Below are 22,436 nucleotides of genomic sequence, written 5' to 3'. Positions count from 1 at the left end.
CTTGGAGGCGCCCTCAACCCCTTTGGAGGCACCCTCAAGACTCAAGATAGGATTTCTAGGAGCTATATAAAGGCCCTTGGAGCTAAAAAATTAATCATTCAACTCTGTATTCAATTCCTATAAACATCTGAGCTTGCTTAGTGTGTAAAAAGACTTCTCCGCCTACAGTGAAGGAGGCGTTTCTAGTAGAGCTGTTCAACAGTCTTGGATTAACAACCACCTAGGTTGTAACCAAGTTAAATCCCTAAGTCGTCTTTCTTTCCTTTCTTTTATTTTGTTTTTATTTTTATTGTTGCTATTTTAGAGTTGAAAGTACGAGGAGGGTAATTCTTATTTTGCAGGCAATTCACCCCTCCCCTCTTGTCGGCCCAGCTGCACCAACACTGGTTCCCGATAGAAGGTTGGAGGGAACTCCTCTGGGTACTTCCTCTTAGACCCTCTATCCGAAACATGGGTCGGGTCCTTAGAAACGGCAAACATTTTGTAGGGTTGCGAAGCAGTGGTCTGTTTTTCGGAAGCTGCTCGTCTCTTAGCTTCGTTGAACAGTTTGTACTCCCCTGCCATCATGATCACGGTGATTCGTCTGGTATCCTCCATCTTCACGGTCCAGAACAGGTGAAGAAAGTTCCCACAGATGGCGTCAAATTGATTCTGTCCAAAATTTGAGTCGGATGAAGGTCGGGTGCGCTATTGCTGGCGTTGACGGAGGGGTGACTGAGACACCTTTCTTACATGCGCCTCCAAAAATGGACTCCCACATGATGCTAACGACCGACGATGACTGAGTCAGCGGTACTTGAGCTCTACGCACACTCAGACAAGTACACGGACGTTAGAGACCAGAAACCAGGGAAAAAGTCTCCGGAGCAAGCCTTTCGACGCTCAAGTTAAATACTTTTTCCCGAGAAGAACAGTGTATGAAGGAGAAAGAAAGTAGAAGACAAGTACGAATGTGCGAGAGCATACCTGTGTGAGGGAGAGGACCTCCCTTTTTATATGACAGTGCGTACCTTCTGGAGCCTGATTGATGTCAAAGAATGTCGGGTGTCAGAACTTGTCGGGTGATGGAGGACATGTGACATCCTCCTGTAGACTGAAGGAAGGTTCCATTCGCAGATGACTGCAGACCGTTAAAATATTCCCTGACACTTAGCAGTTATTCTCTAACAGACGGTTATGATTCCCTGACCTTGTTGTCATGTAGCTCCTTCTGTCCCGGTCGTGCATGAATAGGGTAGCTCGGGATAATCAATCGGATATAACACCTGACCTAAACCTTGGGAGACCGGGAGCCGTGGAGAAATCGTCCCAGAGCTGACTGGGAGCTTAGCTTACTGAGAGTACTAGGCCTAAGTACAACTAGGCCGTGAGAGCCCAACCTGTCAAATCCAGGTCAGGTATCACCCCGACTGTCTAGCCAGATGTCTCAGATCTGGAGTTCTGATCTGTGAGCACCTGGCCGGGAATCCTGTTGCTGACGTCGTCATCCAGTTCTATCTTCTCTTTCCATATCTATTGATTGTCACACCCCCTTGACTTCTGACTGCCACGTCCCCTTGACTTATGAATGTCATACCCCCTTGACTTCATACTGTCACGTCCCCTTGACTTCTGACTGCTCAACCTTATCGGACCCCACCATTATGCACCGTATCAAATTAGATCTGAGGATAAGGGAATGTAACTATTTTAAAGTGATCTTGAGAGTAGATAAAGTTGGGACCCAAGACTGAGCTGGGGTAGTGTCAGTGATTGGAGCCAAGCGGGGCAGACGCTGCCGGGATCACTCGCTAAGAATGAGATGGAGATGGATTCTAGGTCAGTCACTCAGATTGAGATGTAGAAGAGCTGAAGTTAGAGTTAGTTGCTAAAACTGAGATGAAAAAAGGCAAGTTGTCGAGGTCGAGACTGAGACGAGAGGAAGACAGCCATTGAGGCTAGAACTAAGAGAGAGTCAGTAGCTAAACCCGAGATTGAGAGGATCTCGGGATCCGAGATTGAGAGGATCTCGGGATTCGAGATTGAGACGATGTTATGATCCAAGACTGAGACGAGAGAATGACGGTTGTTGAGGGCAAGACTAAAAGGGAGTTCATAGCTAAAACACAGACTGAGATGGAATTGAGGCACCAGGATTAGACATTGAATTGAAGAGAATGTCGGGATCAAGAATCGAGACAAAGGTCATTGCAATGAATTTGTACTTAATCAAACTTTGAGTATTTGAGGATTTGTGTCTAGGAAGAGTGGGTTAAACCTAAGTCTCTCTTTAAGATACGATACTCTGTGTGTTTACACCTCATCTTGACTTGATTGACAATTTAACATGATTTTTATTCCATGAAACACATGGGGGTTGAAGGAAAAATCACATCAAAACTGATTAATTTTAGAGATCATCGATCCGATCTCATAAAAAAAATTTATTAACTACTAGAATAAATAAAAAAATATTCATAATTATCTATCTAGACCGTCAATATTCTTAAATTTATCATAAAAATATCCTATAATAAATATTTAGGTAACAGTTGAAGTGTCTGACGATTAAAACGTGGTCCGGGGACATTTTAACAATCGCTCGTTTAGTCATGTCTCATATTTAATTCACTTGATTATTTAACTTGCATAATTTAAATTTTAAGCATTGCAGATGAAAATTAATTTTCTTCCCATTAATGAAAATTTTATAATTAATATATATTTTCTTTTGCCCGTCCAATCAGCCTTTAGTGGAGACCTAACTCTCCCCGTTACGCTACAGTACGAAAACCTTCCATCTCTCTTTCTATCTTACCCAATTTTCAACCCGAATATTTGCCCAACAAACGAATTCCACCTGGCAAGCAGATATCTTTGCGCGTAACAATAACTCGACTCCACTGAGTCAAGTGGGAATCGGCGTCGGCATTAATCATTGATAGCTCTCGGCCCCGCCTCGCACGCCAACCACGGGACTACCTCACGATACGCGAACAAGACCGGCAAAACTTGCACAAAATGGCGCGTCCTGTCTCAAGTCGTGATGTCAGCCGTGTCCTAAATTGTCCACTCCGCAAGCCGCTGTCCGACTCACCTCCGACGCGGTCCACGTGGCCCCGCCGCACTTGCCGCGACAGTATCCATGTGATAACCCTATCGCTCCTCTCGCATGGCGCGATCGCCCCTCGTCGTCTCCATCTACGTGTCCCTCTCCACCACCTTTCCCTCCCTACCGCACCCACTCGAGCAGGAAGCCGTCGCCCCACCCAGAGTCCACGGAGAGCGGAGGAGGGGAAACGCGGGAGAAGTCCAGTGAAGCTCTCCAGTTGAGCTCTAATGGCGACTTGACAGATTTTATGGAAGTAAGCGGTGAGTCGATGAGTGTTTTTTCTTTACGAGGTAGAGAACAGCAGATTTAGAAGCTATCTCCCTCTTTGTTAGTTGGTTTATGTTTCGATTTCGGGGTTTGCAAGTTTCATGGACTTTGCAAAGTTCGTTCTTTCTTTTTCAGGGTAAAGATTCCCCCCTTTTAATGGTCCTGTCCAAAAAGGGAGCCGACAGGGAGGAAACAAAGAGAAGTAATCATCTATCACCCTTTTAGATCGAGATGGAAACTTTGCTGCTGCGGATGGTTTCTCCCGCGGATGCGCGTGTTGGACTAGGATTCTTGGAAGCAGTTCGAGAAGGGGATCGGTCACAGGGAAAGGTGCCTATGTTTCCTGCAATGAATCATGACGGGGAGATCCAGAGAAGGAATCGAAGGTGGAGCTTGCGCTCGCTCTATGCTGATTCCAAGTACGCCTGCGTGGGGTTTGAGCCAGAAAAGAGCTCACTTTTTCCCTGCGCTGCGAGTCTGCTGACGAGCGCCGGAGGGGAGATCGTGGTCTCCTCGGAGCAGAAGGTCTATGACGTAGTTCTGAAGCAGGCCGCACTGGTGAAGAGGCAGCTGAGCTTGAACATTGCCGTCGATGCGAAGAAGCAGGACACGCCACTTCCTGGATCACTGGGCTTGTTGGAGGATGCCTACGATCGCTGTGGAGAAGTCTGCGCAGAGTATGCCAAGACCTTTTACTTGGGTGAGCACTCGAGGTTCATGGAACTTGCACCTCCTGACCTCCACTACTCTTACTGATGTGCTTTCTCTGTGCTTCTGCGTTCAGGGACACTGCTCATGACTCCTGAGAGAAGAAAGGCTATCTGGGCAATCTATGGTAAGCAATCTTGATGCAATAATTTGTTTTGAAATTTCCTTTTTCGTAATTTTAGAGAGATTTTAATAAGTTAATTGCTCGGATTCATCTACAATCTGTCAGTAGACGACAAGATAATCCATTAGAATATGAAGAGCGGTTGTTTATAAGCTTTGGTTTGGATCCTTTTCTCCCAACAATCATGCCAAAATCGCATTCTACGTTGCTAGAATAAGACATAGCTTGTTTGCACATGTTCTTGCTTAAACAATGGTATACCACAACATACTCGATGCTTTTTGTTTCGATCCGTTCTTTCGAAGCTATCAATGCCAAAACGGCCTTGCTTAAACCATTAAACTATTGCATAATACAGAACAGATTCTGTTAACCGACTCGATAAACTGAATCTGTTAACACAAACACCAGCATTGGCATAACGTTGCCATGATGTGTTCAGTGTGGTGTAGGAGGACCGATGAGCTTGTAGATGGTCCAAATGCTTCACAAATCACACCTACTGCTTTAGACCGATGGGAATCGAGGCTGGAGGATGTGTTTTCAGGCCAGCCATATGACATGCTCGATGCGGCCCTTTCCGATACCGTTAGAAAGTACCCCGTCGATATCCAGGCACGCATTCAACTTTTATTAAGGCATTGTTTTAATGGAGCTACTATATCAAATAACCGATGCACACAACTTGTTGTTTGTTTGGATTTTCAGCCATTTAGAGACATGATTGAAGGAATGCGATTGGATTTAAAGAAATCTAGATATAAAAACTTCAGCGAACTCTATCTCTATTGCTACTACGTCGCTGGAACTGTCGGATTGATGAGCGTTCCTGTGATGGGCATCGCACAAGAGTCGAAAGCGACAACAGAGAGTGTGTACAGTGCAGCTTTGGCTTTAGGGATTGCAAACCAACTGACCAACATTCTCAGGGATGTTGGGGAAGAGTAAGTCATGATCATTTCTTACAAATTCCTCAATTTGATCCTTAATAAGTTATCGACTTAGAGCTTATGCTCTCTCTCTCTCTCTCCCTCTCTCACTCTCAGTGCTAGTAGAGGGAGGATTTATCTGCCACAGGATGAGCTTGCTCAGGCTGGTCTTTCAGATGAGGACATTTTTAATGGCAAGGTGACTGACAAATGGAGGAGTTTCATGAAGGACCAAATCAAGAGGGCAAGAGTGTTCTTCCAAGAAGCTGAGATTGGTGTAACCGAACTCAATCAAGCTAGTCGTTGGCCGGTAAGATCAGACCAACTTACTGTCCTTTTGTATGGAAGCAAGACAGCCAATGCGCCACTCATTGCTTTCTATTGCATTGCCTTTTCTCATGGCTTGTTGCAGGTTTGGGCTTCTCTAGAACTGTATAGGCGGATCCTCGACGAAATTGAAGCGAACGACTACAATAACTTCACCAAGCGAGCTTATGTTAGCAAAGCAAAGAAGTTTATGGCCCTGCCGATTGCGTATGGAAGATCTCTAGTTAGGCCATCCTCTCTGAGGCAGTCAAACTTAGTGAAAGCATGAAGATAAAACATAAGCTGGTAAATTAGTACATAACTATCCTATCGAGGAACAGGTAGAACACATCAGTTATACATTGGGTTTGTATGTTAGACAATAACAAGTATGGTATTGTTGAAGTAGAACAGATTGTTCATTCACTATCCTATCTAATTTACGAGGTGATACTATTTCTCGTTCAAAATAAGAGTAACAAAGTTAAATTCCTCTTGGCGGTATAATTATACATATTTATATCCTCGTATATTAGGCTGTGTTTGGTAGCCTGTAATCTACATTATAATGTAATCCAGATTACATTACAAAGTCGATTATTTTATTTGGTTTGATTTAAAACTTGTAATGTAATATAATCTGAATTACAAAAGGTAGTGAAGATTTGTAATCTTGATTACAAAGCAAATGCTATGTAATTCGATCTGATGGCTACCGCAAACTCTGGCAGAGGTGTGGCGACCACCGATAGAGGTTATAGGATATTTTTATCATTTTATAATAATATGAATTACATTCCTTATAAAAAATAATGGACACTAAATAAAAGAATGTAATCATCTTTGTAATCAAAGATTACATACATTACATTACCAAACGTAGTAATGTAATCAAGATTACATTACATTACAAATTTAATTACATTACAAGTTAGATTATATTACACCTAATCAAACATAGTCTTAGTGAAAAGTTTTTCGAATCTTGCAGAGTTACCAGTGGAGTATCAGTATGATAAGTGGTGAATCAGAAGGAACACGTTCTCAATTCTAAAGCAGCTTTTGGATTCGGGTCCAAAGAAGTTTAAGTTGGGCAGAAACAATTAACTAGTGTGACACATAATTTATATATATAAGTTATTGTTTTGAATTTTGACATGCTATTCGAGTCCGACTCGGGGCGTCCTATATTTATATTAGCCTGAAAGACTTTAAAAAATTAAAAATTAAAAATAAATAAAATTATTCTACGAAATCACGCCTTTGCTTTGTACCCTACGGAAGAAAAACATGAAGCTGATGATCGCAATGAAATTGGCCGTCATAAAGCTCACTGTCACCTTCGCCTTCCTGCGATAAACAAAACAAATAAATGCAGCGCAAATTAATATTACGCCGGCCGATTCGTCGGAATCGATCCGGACGGGCAGCCGTCGGTGGCCACGATGGCGAGTCGATGGATGGATTATCTACTTGCAGCGCCTCCATCTATTGCCCGATCTCTCTTCCTTCGCGACTCGTCAGGTCGATCTCGTTTCGAACTGCTTCCTTCTCTCCGCAGAATCCAAAACCCTATATCCGATCCTCGCCGCCTCCTCCGCTCCTCGATTCTCTTGGGCGCCTGTTGCAACGAGCCTATGTTGACTCAGGTTGGTTTCATTTCTGTCGTTGTTAAGCTATATGTGTGATGCAGATTTCATTTCTTTTGGATCATGAATTTTTTTTTTTTTGGTCTGGAAAGTTCCTATTATGACATGCTGCTGTCAGTTGTTTTCTACAGTTTATAGGCAATGTTCAGGAGGAATTTTGGGGGGCCTGTTATAGTTTTCTCTGTGCAATTTCATAAGAATTTAAGTTAGTTATGCTTGGTTAAAATCTCCTGAAGTTTTTTTCTTGTCACCTGTTATATGGGTTGAGCTTTGTTCTTTTCATGGCATTAATTTGATTGTACCTACAGTTTCATTTGTGTTAAACTATTGAAATTTCTTCATTGTTAAGCTTGTACGCTTGCTCAACCTCCATCTCCTAATTAAATGAGGTAAGCAAACACGCTTAACTTCTTTCTTTTGATATTATTTCAGAGTCAAAATGGAAGGATCTGGTAGAGGTAGCAGCGCTGATGTGGTCTTGCAAAATTATGAGCTAGGAAAGATTCTTGGCATTGGATCATCTGGTAAGGTTAAACTTGCACAGCATTTGCTGACGGGCCACAATGTTGCTATCAAGATCCTGAATCGCCAGAAAGTAAAGAGCAGGGGAGCGGAAGAAAAAGGTATGTCATTGCCAAGATTTTTTTTACCTTGTTCTTGTTATCTTGATCCTTCTCGATTTTGAATATTTTCATTGAGCTACTAAATATAATATCAATAAACATTTTGCTAACAGCTTGATGTATCATTTATAAGAGGTTCATAATAATCGCCTTGAATATGGCGAACTTTCTATAGTAAATTCAGTTGATTTCTATTCTGTTGTTTTTTAGAGCCCTATCATCTGTTTGTATGATGTGTAGCAAGTTCACCTAGTGACCTATTCAATTAAAATGTGGATATTTCATGTTATTAGAGAACAGCTAACGGATAAAAACAAAATCTACTTCCCATTGCACAGTTTACAGGTAAAATTTTATTATCAGCTCTTCAGTCAATAAGAATCCAAATGATGAAAACTGGAATATTAATTCCATATATTCTTAAAATACCTTTTATTTTCCCCATCCACATTCATAAATGTCTGTAATGGTAAATCCAGTGGACCTAATCACACACCAAACTTCAGGCCTTGGACTATATGCAGTGAACTAGTACCATAATAAATAAGGCATTGGAACTAGGTTAAAACCAAATAATTATGCCAAGTTATTTATAATAGTGCATATGTACAACGAAAACCTTCTTTCAACTGTCCAAGTGAATCTAATAATGGCGCCTGAATTTTCCTTAGTGTTATGGTATCCTCATCAGAGCATTAGCTGATTGACAATGCCTTTGCTGCAATATGCTTCTGCCCATTTCAGCCATATCCTCCAACAGTCTTTTGATTCTTGTGTTTCATTTATTGTGTATGCCTTTTACTTATGCTCATGTCGTTAGTCTGGATTAAGCTCATTGAATCTGCTAATTCTCTTGGTCTCTTGGACCTCTTCAAAAGAAGCCTTGAGTTTTTTTTTAATCATTAACTGTTTATCCCCTACAATTATAATTTTATTAATATTCTTTTGCACCTAAGTCAAGTAAATGATATAAGAAAGATTTATATGTTCTCAGAGAGACTTGACATGAATATGTATCACAACAATCATTTAATGCACATACATGCTTCAATTTGAGAATGTAAAATTTTATGAGGTCTGAACACATTTTCATAATTTTCTATACTTCATGATAAATGTACCTAATCTGTTTCCCTTCTTTATATGGTCTTTTGCACGTGCAAACAACCTAGATATAGGGATCTAATTATACAAATTGAAAACATGCAAAAAAAAACATATTATTAGCAAAATAATTACTCAGGGTCACAAAATTTAACCAAAAACATGCCTAAAATTTGTCTAATATGGAGAAGGATCATTGGCCATAATACACTTGATGTAATAAACATATTATGTTAAAATCAAGGTTTAAAATGTCGACCCATGCCAAAGTTTCAATCCCAAACTAGAATGATTCGGTTTCGGTATTGTATCGTGTCGTACTATTTCTATATTTTTTTAATTTATATATAGTAATTATTAGATAAATATGTTATCGTGTATAATTTAAAAATAAGTTGTATATTGATTTTATATAAATTCTCCATTATTGAACAACTTAATATTGTTAGAAAAATAATTAAATATAGTTTTCATTAAAGAAAATTGATCTATCAATAACTCGAATTAAAATTGATACATCATAATATGTTACCTTACTAATACCAAAAGGAATCAGATGGAAGCATTGGTTCTTGTAACATTCTGATTAGGTTAACTCTATAGTTCTCTAATGTCCAGATTAAATAATCATAATTATATAAATTAATACAAAGATGCTATTTTATGTATAATAATTATATAAATTAACTAATTAATTAATTAATTAATAATTTAAATAATATATTATAAATTTGATTTTTTAGAATTTTTTTTTAAAAAATAAAAATAAAAACAATTTCAGAATATCAATTAATAAAATTTATTAATTTTTTAAAAATATTAAATATATTTTTTATATATTTTATTAGGATAATTTAATTAGGGTTTATGAAAGTCTCTTCAAAATGACACACTTAATTTGGGAATTGTTTGAATTAATTAAATCACAATTTTAATTTTGAACATAGCATCACGCGTTGCGGACGCTTTTGGTGAGATAGGAGGCGTCCGACAACGCATCCGGGATGCCTCTGACCCACCTTCTGTCGTGCGACAGGCGCATGTGACAAACTTGACGACGCACACGGAATTATCACGCATACTGTGCCGGTTTCACTCCTGTCAAAACAGTAAAAATCATCCTTCCCGCCCGGCACGGAATGGTATTTCAATCATTGGTTAAATTGTTAAAATAAGTTGAATCATGGTATGATTTTCAATTTTATATTTTATTTCTACTTGACGATTTATTAATGATGTCCTTAGACTTATTCAAAGTCAAGTGTTTGTTGGTGGAAAACAGTGCAGTCAAAAAATATACCATTTAATAAATTGGATCTTTATTTTTTTTATTTTATCTTTTTTCCTTCTTAAAACTAATTCTATTGTTTCACTTTTTATTGTGTCTAGAAACTTTAGATTGTTTTGCTAGATTCTTATTGGATTGTTGTAATGCCTACTGGAGCGGCTTCTTCTAATTGTTTCCACCATTCAAGCAATAATAAAGCAACTAGTAATTTGAAGATTTTTCTTCTCTCTCGTGAGATCAGTGATTAAGACATGCAACACCATCTTGTTATACACATCAAGCAACCAATATTCTTAGATGTCCATGACTTTGATTTTGTCATATGATGCTTTGGAGAAACTCAGACATAAGTTGCATTTACATCATCATTTCTTTGCGATATTTACACTCTATGTTTACATTGTTTAATTGATATTTTCAGGTGACATTTGTTTATATTGCAGTGAGATGAGAGATCAAAATTTTAAGACTATTTATGCATCCGCATATTGTACGCCTTTATCAGGTGATTGAGACACATTCAGACATTTTTGTTGTGATGGAGTATGTTAAGTCTGGCGAGCTATTTGATTATATTGTTGAAAAAGGAAGGTTACAAGGCTGAAACTCACCGTATTTTCCAACAGGTACTTGAGAACTTCATGCTTTTTCATAGCTTGTCCTTGGATGTATATGAAAATCAAAGTTCCCATTTCATTATCTAATGGCGACTATTATTTTTTTTGTACATATTTTGGTTGAGCACATTTAATGGCTGGAAAAGTCTGTCTTTTTCAAATGCTTTCAAGAATTGTGTTCTGCTTTGTTCTTTCTTGTTCAGTATGTCTTTTGCAGGAGATTCATCGAGAATTTGTGTTGTCTATGCAGCATATTGATATTGATGTCAGTTTTAGTACATATTGATAAATTTTAGTACATTCTCTGATAATCTGAAACATGCCCAATTTTCTTCATCCTTTTTTTTTGTCAAAAACCTATGTCTTCGCCAAAAAGATTATATCTGGTGTTGAGTTCATTGGGACTTGAAACCGGAGAACTTGTTGGATTCAAAGTGCAATGTTAAAATTGCTGACTTTGGTTTTAGTAACGTTATGCGTGATGGTCATTTTCTGAAGACTAGCTGTGGAAGCCCAAATTATGCTGCTCCAGAGGTATTTAGCAATTTTGATGTGTTGATGTTTCATTTTTCCATTTACTTTGATTTGTGTTGTGATGAGTTCATCCTCTTTAGGTCATTTCTGAAGAACTTTATGCTGGAGCTGAGGTAGATGTGTGGAGTTGTGGTGTCATTCTTTATGCTCTTCTTTGTGGCACCCTTCCCTTTGACGATGAAAATATTCCAAACTTGTATAAGAAAATAAAGGCAAGAAATGCTATAATAATATGCAATCTGTTTACCATCCATAAACATAATACACTGACTGATTACCTATTGTCAATAATATAGGCAGGAATATATGCTCTTCCTAGCCATTTGTCTGTCCTTGCCCGAGATTTGATTTCTAAAATGCTGGTTGTTGATCCTATGAAGAGAATAACCATTCCTCAGATTCGTGAACATGCATGGTTCAAGACTCGTCTTCCTCGCTATCTAGCTGTTCCTCCACCAGATACTTCACAAGCTAAAAAGGTGGGGACTTTAGTTGATACTCCGATTGGTTATTATTGCTTTGGTTGATGACAATATGTTAATACTTGTGTCTGTTATGTTGTGATAGCTCAGATAAGAACTCCAAGTAGTTATTTCTAAGGAATGAAATAATAGAGCAGAAATTTATTCTCATTCCAATATTTAGTTTGTAAGAATTTTGTTTAAGTAATGCAAAGAATAGTCTCCAAATAGTAGTATGAAAACAGTTGTAGCTGAAGATTCTACAATCTTTCTCACTGTTCTTCAAGGATGTCTTCTGGTTTTTAGTAGGCGACTTGAAAAGTCTATAATCTTTATCACAAACAGTTGACCATTCTTGCTGATCGATGAAGACATCCTTATGGAGGTATTTCAGAAGGACTGACAAGAACCAGTTGGCCGAGTCTCTTTGCAACACTATACAGGATGAGGTATTTCATTCAATCAAAGAGCTTCTTTGAGTCAGCAATCTCATAGTATGGAACTATAACTGAATCCATCAGTGTTCATAATTAGGCAACTGTTTCTTACTACTTGCTTGCGGACAATCATTTCCTCCCTACCCATGGCTATCTTGGTGGTGATTTCCAAGAAACTGTGGTATTCACTGTTTTGTTATTTAAAACTGGTATAACTCGTTCATGCAACTGCGAATTATTTGGCTGCTTATTCGGGATTAAATACCTGTTTTGCAGGATTGTTTGCATACCAATTCAAGTGGCATGGCAGCTCCACATCGCCAGCCTGGTTACATGGAGCAACAGGGGATTAGTCCAAGAGCACATTTCCCTGCTTCTGAAAGAAAATGGGCGCTTGGTCTTCAGGTGCTCATTTGATCCTCTCCTCTTAATCAAGGCATTCGATTAGTCCTTAATATGAACAACTTTGATCATCCAGTCTCGAGCCCATCCTAGTTAAATCATGGCAGAGGTGCTCAAAGCTCTGCCAGAGCTGAATATTTCTTGGAAACAAATTGGGCATTACAACATGAAGTGCCGCTATTTCCCTGGCTTTGCTGATTCCAAAGGTATGCTCAATAATGAGCCGGCTATTGCCGAAACTGAAGGTGCTGATAAAAAACCTTTGGTGGTAAAGTTCGAAATGCAGGTAAAACCTTTCTCAATCATCCTCTCGTTTCCAATAACCATCATTTGATATTTTAAGAACTGACCTATGGCTTCATGCATCATGCAGATTTACAAGACCAGGGAAGACAAGTATCTCCTTGATTTGCAGAGGGTGACTGGGCCTCAGCTATTGTTTCTTGACTTGTGTGCTTCATTTCTCACTCAACTTAGGGTCCTGTAACGATTTACTTGCTTCTCTAAACTTGTTTTAGTTGATATAGAATTCACTCGAGCAAATTGAGAAACTTTATCCTGCAATAGTGTTGTAAATATCTATGGCTTGAACCTCACCAAGCTCGTAGAACAGAGCGCGTTCTTCATCTATGGCTTTACACTTTATACTGATAGGCGATAGCCAATAAGATAGGGATGTAAACGAGCTGAACCGAGTCGAACAGTATTAAGCTTAAGCTCGGCTCGTTTAAGTTATATTTTGGCTCGAGCTCGGCTCATTTTGGAATTACTAAGCTCGCGAACAGTTTGAGGTCGGTTCGTTATTAGTTCGATTATCATAGTTAACGAGTCTAACTTGTCAAGGAGCTCGAGCTCGTTTTAGAGCTCCTTTTTGGGCTCGTTTTGCAAGCTTATTAAGCGAACTCGAAAACTCATTTGAATAAATATTTAAAAAATCTAACAATTAAAATAATATAAACTCAACACATTATTCAACATCCCAAATTACTACATTAAACTTTCAAACTCAACACACCGTTGAACATGTTCGCGAGCCCTTTAATCGAGCCATGCTCGAGCCTGAGTTTACGAGCTTATAAACGAACATGTTTTCGAGCCCTTTAAACGAGCCGAGCTCGAGCCTAAGTTCACGAACCTATAAATGAACATGTTCTCGAGCCCTTTAAACGAGCCGAGCTCGAGCCTTTTAAATGAGCCGAGCTCGACCCTGAACTTGTGAGCCTATAAACAAACATGTTCGTGAGTTTACAAGCCGAATATCCTTAATCTCAAGCTCGGCACGATAAAATTGTCAACTCAAATCTAGACCTCTGAATAACTTGTGAATCGTTTGGTTCATTTACATCCCTATAGTAAGATCACACTGCTACTTTCCAAATTCCACTAGCAGACCACTGTCCTTTCGGATCGAAGCAAGACAGCCAATGTGCCACTCGTTATTGCATCACCTTTTATCATGGCTTCTTGCAGGTTTGGGCTTCTCTGCAACTGTATAGACAGATGCTGTGTGAAATTGAATCGAATGATTACACTAAGCGAGCTTATGTTAGCAAAGCAAAGAAGCTTATGGCTCTGCCACTGCCTTATTGCATATGGCAGATCTCTAGTTAGGCCATCTTCTCTGAGGCAGTCAATCTTAGTGAATGCATGAAGTGCCATTGTCACATATTTATTTGAGGAATAGCTAGAGTACATCAGTTATGCATTGTGTTTGTATTAAAACAATAAAAACTACGGTAGAACATATTGTTCATTCGCTATCTTGTAGAATTTACGAGGTGCTACTTTTTCTCGTTCAAAATAAGAGTAACAGAGTTAAATTCCTCGCTGTAGTATAATTATATAAATTTAAATCCTCGTATATTAGTGAAATGCTTTACGAATCTAGTCGACTTACCAGTTGATCAATAAGTATTAGTATCATAAGTGCTAAATTAGAGGGAACACGTTGTAAATTCTAAAAAAGCTTTTGAATTCAAATAACTAGTGTAACAAAACAAAGAATTTTTATATTTAATTATATTAAAAAAATTGAATCCTATTTTTATATTAGCTTGTAAGACTTAAAAACAGATGTTTAAAAGGGGAAAATTTTATTTTACGAAATAAAAGGAGTGCTCTTTTTATTTTCTTAATAAATTATTTATCAGCAAGCAATGAGTTCCATCCTCCGAAGTAAACATGCCTAAACCTACCCAATCGAATGTCATGGACATGCGGAGGGCAACAGTGTGTCGCCTTCCTGCAATAAACAAAACAAATAAATGCAACGCAAATCGATCTGGACGGGGAAGCCTTCGGTGGCCACGATGGCGCGTCGATGATTGGATTATCTCGTCCCTCCATCGATCGTCGGTTCTCTCTTCCTGCGCAACTTCTCAGATCGATCTCGTTTCGCCTTGCTTCCTTCTCCTCGTCGAATCCCAAAACCCTAGATCCGATCCTCGCCGCCTTCTCCGCTCCTCGATTCTCTTGGACGCCGGTAGCAGCGAGCCTCTGTTGATTCGGGTGGGTTTTCTGCTTCTTTTTGCTTGATTTTGGTACTGCAATTGCTTTCCTTTCCCCTCCTCCCTTTCAAACCCAATATGAAAAACCTTGCCTTCTCATTTCCGCGATGTTGCAATTTTGGAAATATGTGATGAGCTGATGCGATGCTTGTATTTCCTTTCGTTGTTAAGCTATATGTGTGATGCGGATTTCATTCCTTTTGGATCGTAGTTGTTATTTTTATCTTTTGTTTTTTAGTCTGGAAAGTTTATATTATGACATGCTGCCATCGATTGTTTTCTACAGTCTATAGGCATTTATCTGTGCAGTTTTATAAGAATTTGATTGTTACTTATGCTTGGTTGAAATCTTCTAAAAAAAAAATTTCTTGTCACCTAATATATGGGTTTGAGCTTTGTTCTTTTCACGGCATTAATTTGATTGCACCTACAGTTTCAATTGTGTTAAACTATTGAAATTTCTTCATTGTTAAGCTTGTACGCTTGCTCAACCTCCATCTCCTAATTAAATGATGTGAGCAAACACGCTTAACTGCTTTCTTTTGATATTATTTCAGACTCAAAATGGAAGGATCTGGTAGAGGTAGCAGCGCTGATGTGGTCTTGCAAAATTATAAGCTAGGAAAGACTCTTGGCATTGGATCATTTGGTAAGGTTAAAATTGCAGAGCATTTGTTGACCGGCCACAAGGTTGCTATCAAGATCCTGAACCGTCGGAAAGTAAAGAGTATGGAAATGGAAGAAAAAGGTATGGCATTGCTAGGATTGTTTTTCTCTTCATGTTCTTGTTATCTAGATCCTCCTCCATTTTGAATATATTTATTGAGCTACTAAAAAAAATATCAATAAACACTTTGCTAGCGGTTTGATGTATCATTTATAAGAGGTTCACAATGATCACCTCGAATATGGCAACTTTCTATAGAAAATTCAGTTGATTTCTATTCTTTTGTTTTTTAGAGTTCTATCATCTGTTTGTATGATGTGTAGCAAGTTCATCTAGCGATCTATCCAATTAAATTGTGTGTATTTCATGTTATTGGAGAACAGCTAATGGATAAAAATAAAATCTACTTCCCATTGCACAATTTACAGGTAAAATTTTGTTATCAGTTCTTCAATCAATGAAGAATCCACTACTGGAATATTAATTCCATATATTCTTAAAAATACCTTCACTTTCTTCATATCTACGTTCATATAATGTCTGTAATGGCAAAGCCAGTGGACCTAATCACACATCAAATTTCAAGTCTTGGAATATATGCAATGACCTAATACCATAATAAAATGAGGCATTGGAACTAGGTTAAAACCAAATAATTATGCCAAGTTATTTATAATAGTGCTTATGTACCAAGGAAACCTTCTTTCGACTGTCCAAGTGACTAATGAGGGAGCCTGAATTTTCCTTAGTGTTGTGGTATCCTCATCAGAGCATTAGCTGGTTGCCAATGCCTTTGCTGCAATATGCTTCTGCCCATTTTAGCCATATCGACCAACAGCCTTTTGGTGCTTGTCTTTCATTTATTGTGTATGCCTTTTACTTGTGCTCGTGTCGTTAGTCTGGATTAGGCTCATTGGACCTAGTAATTCAATAGCTTGGGCTCTTGGAATCCTTCAAAAGAAGCTTTAAATTTTTTAATCATAAACTTCTTTTCCCTGCAGATGATTACAATTATTCATCTACGATTATAATTTTATTAATATTCTTCTGCACCTAAATCAAGTAAATGATATAAGAAAGATTTATATGCTCTCAGAGATGAATAACACATTTTTCTCTCAGATGCCTTTTTATATAACTATCTTAACAGATGGCTTGTTACCACGAGGCATACTTGATACAATGTTTTCCTAGTTTCTCACGCATGACATGGTAAAATACATGATCTTGAAGCATAAGTCAAAGGAGACAGATTTGACATGAATATTATAACACAACAATCGTTTAATGCACAACATACACTCTTCAATTAGAGAATGTAAAATATTATGATGTCCTTTCTTATCATTTAGGTATGAATGCACTCTCACAATTTTCTATATTTCATTACAAATGTTCCTAATCTGTTTCTCTTCTTTATATGATCTTTTTCACTGCAAACAACCTAGATATAGGGATCTAATGATGCAAATTGAAAGCATGCAAAAAATGTATTATTAGTAAGATAATTACTCAAGGTCACAAAATTTAATTTAAAACATGACTAAAATTTGTCTAAGATGGAGTAGGATCATTGGCCATAATACTCTTGATGTCATAAACATGTTATGTTAAAACAAGTCAAATCATGGTCTGATTTTCAATTTTATATTTTATTTCTACTTGAGGAATATTTTATTAATGATGTCCTTCAACTCATTCAAAGTTGAGTGTTTGCTGGTGGAAAATAGTGCAATAAAAATAGACTATTTAATAAATTAGATTTTTTTTTTAAATTTTATCTTATTACTGCATAAAACTAAGTCTATTGTTTCACTTTTAATGCATCTAGAAACCTTAGATTCTTATGGGATTGTTGTAATGCCTATGGATAGGCTTCTTATTGTTTTCATCATTCAAGCATTAATAAAACAACTAGTAATTTGAAGATTTTCTTCTCTCTTCTGAGATCAGTGATTAAGACATGCAACACCATCTTGTTATACACTTAAAACAACCAATATTCTTAGATGTCCATGACTTTGATTTTGCCATATGATGTGTTGGAGAAACTCAGACATAAGTTCCATATACGTCATCATTTCTTTTCAGTATTTACACTCTATGTTGACATTGTTTAATTGATATTTCTAGGTGACATTTTTTTGTTTTGCAGTGAGACGAGAGATCAAAATATTAAGGTTGTTTATGCATCCGCATATTATACGACTTTATGAGGTGATTGAGACACATTCAGACATTTTTGTTGTGATGGAGTATGTTAAATCCGGCGAGCTATTTGATTATATTGTTGAAAAAGGAAGGTTACAGGAGGTTGAAGCTCGCCGCTTCTTCCAACAGGTACTTGAGAATTTCATGCTTTTCGTACCTTGTCCTTGGATGCATCTGAAAAATCAAATTTCCCATTTCATTATCTAATGGCTGGTAGTCTATTTTTGTTTGTTTGGCACATGTTTTGGTTGAGCACGTTTAAAAGCAGGAAAAATCTGTCTTTTCCAGATACTTTCAAGAATTAGTCTCTGTTTTCTTTCCTGTTCAGTGTGTCTTTCGTTGAAGATTCATTGAGAATTTGTGTTGTTTTACATGGCAACGGCATATTGATATTGATGTCAGTTTTAGTACATATTGATAAATTTTAGTACATTCTCTAATCTTCTGCACATGCCTGACTTCCCTCTAATAATCTGAAATATGCCTGACTTCCCTCTCTAATAACTGAAACACGCCTGACTTCCTTTCCTTCTTTTGTTGTCAAAAACATATGTCTTCACCAAATAGATTATATCTGGTGTTGAGTACTGCCACAGAAACATGGTTGCTCATCGGGACTTGAAGCCAGAGAACTTGTTGTTGGATTCAAAGTGCAATGTTAAAATTGCTGACTTTGGCTTAAGTAACGTTATGCGTGATGGCCATTTTCTGAAGACTAGCTGTGGAAGCCCAAATTATGCTGCTCCTGAGGTATTTAGAAATTTTGATGTTTCATGTTTCATTTCTCCATTTACTTTGATTTGTACTGTGATGAGTTCATCCTCTTTAGGTCATTTCTGGAAAACTTTATGCTGGACCTGAGGTTGATGTCTGGAGTTGTGGTGTCATTCTGTATGCTCTTCTTTGTGGTACCCTTCCCTTTGACGATGAGAATATTCCAAACTTATTCAAGAAGATAAAGGCAAGAAATCCTATAACAATACACAATCTCTTTACCATCCATAAACATAATACACTGACGGATTCACTATTGTCAATAATCTAGGGAGGTATATATACTCTTCCTAGCCATTTGTCTGCTCTTGCCCGAGATTTGATTCCTAAAATGCTGGTTGTTGATCCTATGAAGAGAATAACCATTCCTCAGATCCGTGAACATGCATGGTTCAAGATTCGTCTTCCTCGCTATCTAGCTGTTCCTCCACCAGATACTTCACAACAAGCTAAAAAGGTGGGGAGTTTTTAGTTGTTACTCTGATTGGTTATTATTGCTTTGGTTGATGACAATATGTTAATACTTGTTTCTGTTAGGTTGTGATAGCTCAGATAAGAACTCCAAGTAGTTATTTCTAAGGAATTCTCATTCTAATATTTAGTTTTTAAGAATGTTGTTTAAGTAATAAGCAAAGAATAGTCTCCAAACAGCAAAGTGTGAAAACAGTTGGTAGCTGAAGATTCTAAAATCTCTCACTGTTCTGCAAGGTTGTCTTCTGGTTTTTAGTAGGTGATTTGAAGATTCTACAATCTTTCTGACAAACAGTTGACCATCCTTACAGATCGATGAAGACATCCTTCTGGAGGTGACTAAGATGGGTTTCGACAAGAACCAGTTGGTCGAGTCTCTTCATAACAGGATACAGAATGAGGTATTTCATTCAATCAAAGAGCTTCCTTGAGTTAGCAACTTCATAGTATGGGACTATAACTGAATCCATCAGTGTTCATAATCAGGCAACTGTTTCTTACTACTTGCTTGTGGACAATCATTTCCGCACGACGAGTGGCTATCTCGGTGGTGATTTTCAAGAAACCATGGTATTCAAACTGTTATAACTCGATCACGCAACTGCGAATTATTTGGCTGCTTATTCAGGATTAAATACATGTTTTGCAGGATTATTTGAATACCAATTCAAGTGGCATGGCAGCTCCACATCGCCAACCTGGTTACATGGAACAACAGGGGATGATTAATCCAAGAGCACCACATTCCCCTGCTTCTGAAAGGAAATGGGCTCTTGGTCTTCAGGTGCTCATTTGCTCCCCTCTCTAAATCAAGTTGTTCGATTAGTCCTTAATATGCAAAACTTTGATCATCCAGTCTCGAGCCCATCCTCGTGAGATCATGACGGAGGTGCTCAAAGCCCTGCAAGAGCTGAATATTTCTTGGAAACAGATTGGGCATTACAACATGAAGTGCCGTTATTTCCCAGGTTTTGCTGATTCTCAAGCTGCTATCGAAACTGAAGGTGCTGATAAAGAGCTTTTGGTGGTAAAGTTTGAAATGCAGGTAAAAACCTTCCTCGATCATCCTCTCTCTAACCACCAATAACCATCATATTGGATTTTAAAAACTGGTCGATGGATTCATGTATCATGCAGCTTTACAAGACCAAGGAAGACAAATATCTCCTCGATCTGCAGAGGGTGAGTGGCCCTCAGCTATTGTTTCTTGACTTGTGTGCTGCATTTCTCGCTCAGCTTAGAGTTCTGTGACGATCCTACTTAATTGTTGATATAAGATTTATCTGAGCAATTTCTAATACTTTATATACTACAATAGTGTTGTGCATATCGATGGTTTGACGATCACTTTAAGCTCGCGGAACAGAGCGGTTTCTTCATCAAATTCTTCCCTTTTGTAGCATTACTTCTTTGATTGATGCATTTTCACAAGAACAGTTGTAGGGAATTTAAACGAGTTGAGCAGTGCATCCTTGATAGGAAAAAAAACGCATTCACATGTTTGATTACATGATTCAGGAGCTACATCTTAGTGCAAACCCTAACCCTGGAGAATAGGAAAGTATCAGCCGCCGAAACCGTAGAGGGTGCGGCCCTGGCGCTTGAGGGCGTAAACGACGTCCATGGCGGTGACGGTTTTGCGGCGGGCGTGCTCGGTGTAGGTGACGGCGTCGCGGATGACGTTCTCGAGAAAGATCTTGAGGACGCCGCGGGTCTCCTCGTAGATGAGACCGCTGATGCGCTTGACGCCGCCGCGTCGGGCGAGGCGGCGGATCGCCGGCTTAGTGATGCCCTGGATGTTGTCGCGAAGGACCTTGCGGTGGCGCTTAGCTCCGCCTTTGCCGAGCCCCTTGCCTCCCTTGCCACGGCCGGACATGTCGACGAACGAGGTAGAAGAAGTACAAGAAATTCGAGAAGGTGAACAGCCGGTGCGGCCGAAGGCTGTGGGCGGGGGAGATTTATAGAGAGCGAGGAGAGGAGGGATCCGTGGGATGGTGTTTATTGTTCGTTCGATTTGGTTTGTAGAGTTGAGATCTGTTTGGGTTGCTTAGTCCGGATCAGTGACGTGTCTGTCTTCGATCCGACGCTTTTGGCGGCCACCTTGCGGATTTTCATATTTGATGGCTTTGCCTTTGGATTTGTTTGGTATTTATTTTTTTTAAAAAAAATTGAAAATATAAATAGATTTTTTTAATGAATGTTTTTCTGGATAATAATTTTATTTGTAACAAGTAATAAGCAAACGAGGACAACATCATGTGCGACAAATAACTGCCAGTCTGCCAGCACACTGTTTGCGATGATAAAAGCAAGCTCATGTGTTTATAATTTGATTTTTTTTTAAATGAGATGAATATTTTTAAAAGATGACTTTTGAATACACAAATTATATTTTAGATTATAAATTATATTTTAGGTTTAATCGACAAGTGAATTAGAGAAAAATAAAATTATTTTAGATTTTTTCAACAAGCAAATTAGGAAAAAGACTGTCTCTTTTGAATTAGTCGTATGATCTAAACATTTGAATTATAAAAAAGATTGATTTTTTTATTGAATACATATAAACGTAGAGAGGTAAAATGATAAAAGTTTAACAAAATAAAAGGGAGCATTTTGATTATCTAAATTTTAAAATTCTTGGATAATAATTTGAAAACAAACCCCTGTAAAATGAAATTCCCCTAATTAAAACAGGGTCGAATGCGGCAGGTAATGGCGAAACCAATAATATTCAATCCGTCGATTGGAGCAATTTATTTGGAGATCTGTTTTCTAAATGACATCAGATAAAAAAAAATAGATTGGGATGGTTCACACCTAATTACGGTCAGATCATAATTATGATCTGACTACAATTGATTATAGACCATATCCTGATCTATTTTCTTTAACCAAGAAATCCGATCTCATTTATTTGACATGCAAGTAGCAAAACCTCAATCATCCCAAAAGATATGGACTAAGGTCTAAGGGTGGATTTAATTAAATATTATCCTTGATAATCTTAATTATCTATCTAAGGTTATTAACAAAAATCTTATTTGATTTAAAAAATTAATGATTATCGATCCATAGTCTTACACATCAGTAAAAGGAACATACAATCCGGAATCAAAAATTTTTGAAAAATTAAGATTTTTATTGATTACAGGATTAACGAATGTTTTTGGTAAAAATATCCTTCGATAAGAGAAAAATGTGAAAAAAATTATAAAAAGAAAAAGGGCATAAATAAATAAATAAAACGTAAAAAATTAAAAATT

The 22,436-nt window shown here is 37.9% G+C and overlaps 3 protein-coding genes and 1 pseudogene across 7 annotated transcripts; 3 read left to right on the top strand and 1 right to left on the bottom strand.

Annotated features, from left to right (window-relative positions):
• Positions 1-3,146: 3,146 nt before the first annotated feature.
• LOC122042673 (phytoene synthase 2, chloroplastic-like) lies at positions 3,147-5,918 on the top strand. 5 transcript variants are annotated; one of them, XM_042602918.1, is made up of 7 exons: positions 3,149-3,351; positions 3,494-4,058; positions 4,143-4,193; positions 4,633-4,805; positions 4,899-5,134; positions 5,237-5,429; positions 5,532-5,918. In XM_042602918.1, the coding sequence occupies exons 2-7, from the start codon at positions 3,590-3,592 to the stop codon at positions 5,712-5,714; spliced, it is 1,305 nt and encodes a 434-aa protein (XP_042458852.1). In that variant the 5' UTR covers positions 3,149-3,351; positions 3,494-3,589; the 3' UTR covers positions 5,715-5,918. The 5 variants fall into 5 exon arrangements, with proteins under 5 accessions (XP_042458850.1, XP_042458851.1, XP_042458847.1 ...); XM_042602916.1 differs by having other exon boundaries at positions 3,147-3,344; positions 4,633-5,134; XM_042602917.1 differs by having other exon boundaries at positions 3,147-3,344; positions 3,475-4,058; positions 4,633-5,134.
• A 373-nt stretch (positions 5,919-6,291) lies between these two features.
• Positions 6,292-13,099, top strand: LOC122042672 (annotated as a pseudogene).
• A 1,677-nt stretch (positions 13,100-14,776) lies between these two features.
• Positions 14,777-20,497, top strand: LOC122042669 (serine/threonine protein kinase OSK1-like). Its single transcript, XM_042602911.1, has 11 exons — positions 14,777-15,048; positions 15,605-15,795; positions 17,870-18,054; positions 18,493-18,675; positions 18,755-18,886; positions 18,971-19,156; positions 19,482-19,571; positions 19,657-19,740; positions 19,820-19,954; positions 20,027-20,215; positions 20,308-20,497. The coding sequence occupies exons 2-11, from the start codon at positions 15,612-15,614 to the stop codon at positions 20,419-20,421; spliced, it is 1,482 nt and encodes a 493-aa protein (XP_042458845.1). The 5' UTR covers positions 14,777-15,048; positions 15,605-15,611; the 3' UTR covers positions 20,422-20,497.
• A 110-nt stretch (positions 20,498-20,607) lies between these two features.
• On the bottom strand, positions 20,608-21,120 carry LOC122042671 (histone H4). Its single transcript, XM_042602912.1, has one exon. The coding sequence runs from the start codon at positions 21,044-21,046 to the stop codon at positions 20,735-20,737; it is 312 nt and encodes a 103-aa protein (XP_042458846.1). The 5' UTR covers positions 21,047-21,120; the 3' UTR covers positions 20,608-20,734.
• Positions 21,121-22,436: the final 1,316 nt, after the last annotated feature.

The sequence above is a fragment of the Zingiber officinale genome, chromosome 2A (genome assembly GCF_018446385.1).
Source record: "Zingiber officinale cultivar Zhangliang chromosome 2A, Zo_v1.1, whole genome shotgun sequence".
NCBI classification, from domain to species: domain Eukaryota; kingdom Viridiplantae; phylum Streptophyta; class Magnoliopsida; order Zingiberales; family Zingiberaceae; genus Zingiber; species Zingiber officinale.
The sequence above is the reverse complement of the archived record's forward strand: the minus strand, read 5'-3'. Positions and strand labels throughout refer to the sequence as shown.

Coding starts and splice junctions, on each gene's coding strand:
- LOC122042673 (XM_042602916.1), top strand. CDS start 3,590: ATGGAAACTTTGCTGCTGCGGATGGTTTCTCCCGCGGATGCGCGTGTT. Junction 5,135..5,236: donor CTCAGGGATGTTGGGGAAGA/GTAAGTCATGAT, acceptor TCTCACTCTCAG/TGCTAGTAGAGGGAGGATTT. Junction 5,430..5,531: donor ATCAAGCTAGTCGTTGGCCG/GTAAGATCAGAC, acceptor GGCTTGTTGCAG/GTTTGGGCTTCTCTAGAACT.
- LOC122042669 (XM_042602911.1), top strand. CDS start 15,612: ATGGAAGGATCTGGTAGAGGTAGCAGCGCTGATGTGGTCTTGCAAAAT. Junction 18,887..18,970: donor ACTTATTCAAGAAGATAAAG/GCAAGAAATCCT, acceptor TCAATAATCTAG/GGAGGTATATATACTCTTCC. Junction 19,955..20,026: donor AATGGGCTCTTGGTCTTCAG/GTGCTCATTTGC, acceptor TTGATCATCCAG/TCTCGAGCCCATCCTCGTGA.
- LOC122042671 (XM_042602912.1), bottom strand. CDS start 21,046: ATGTCCGGCCGTGGCAAGGGAGGCAAGGGGCTCGGCAAAGGCGGAGCT.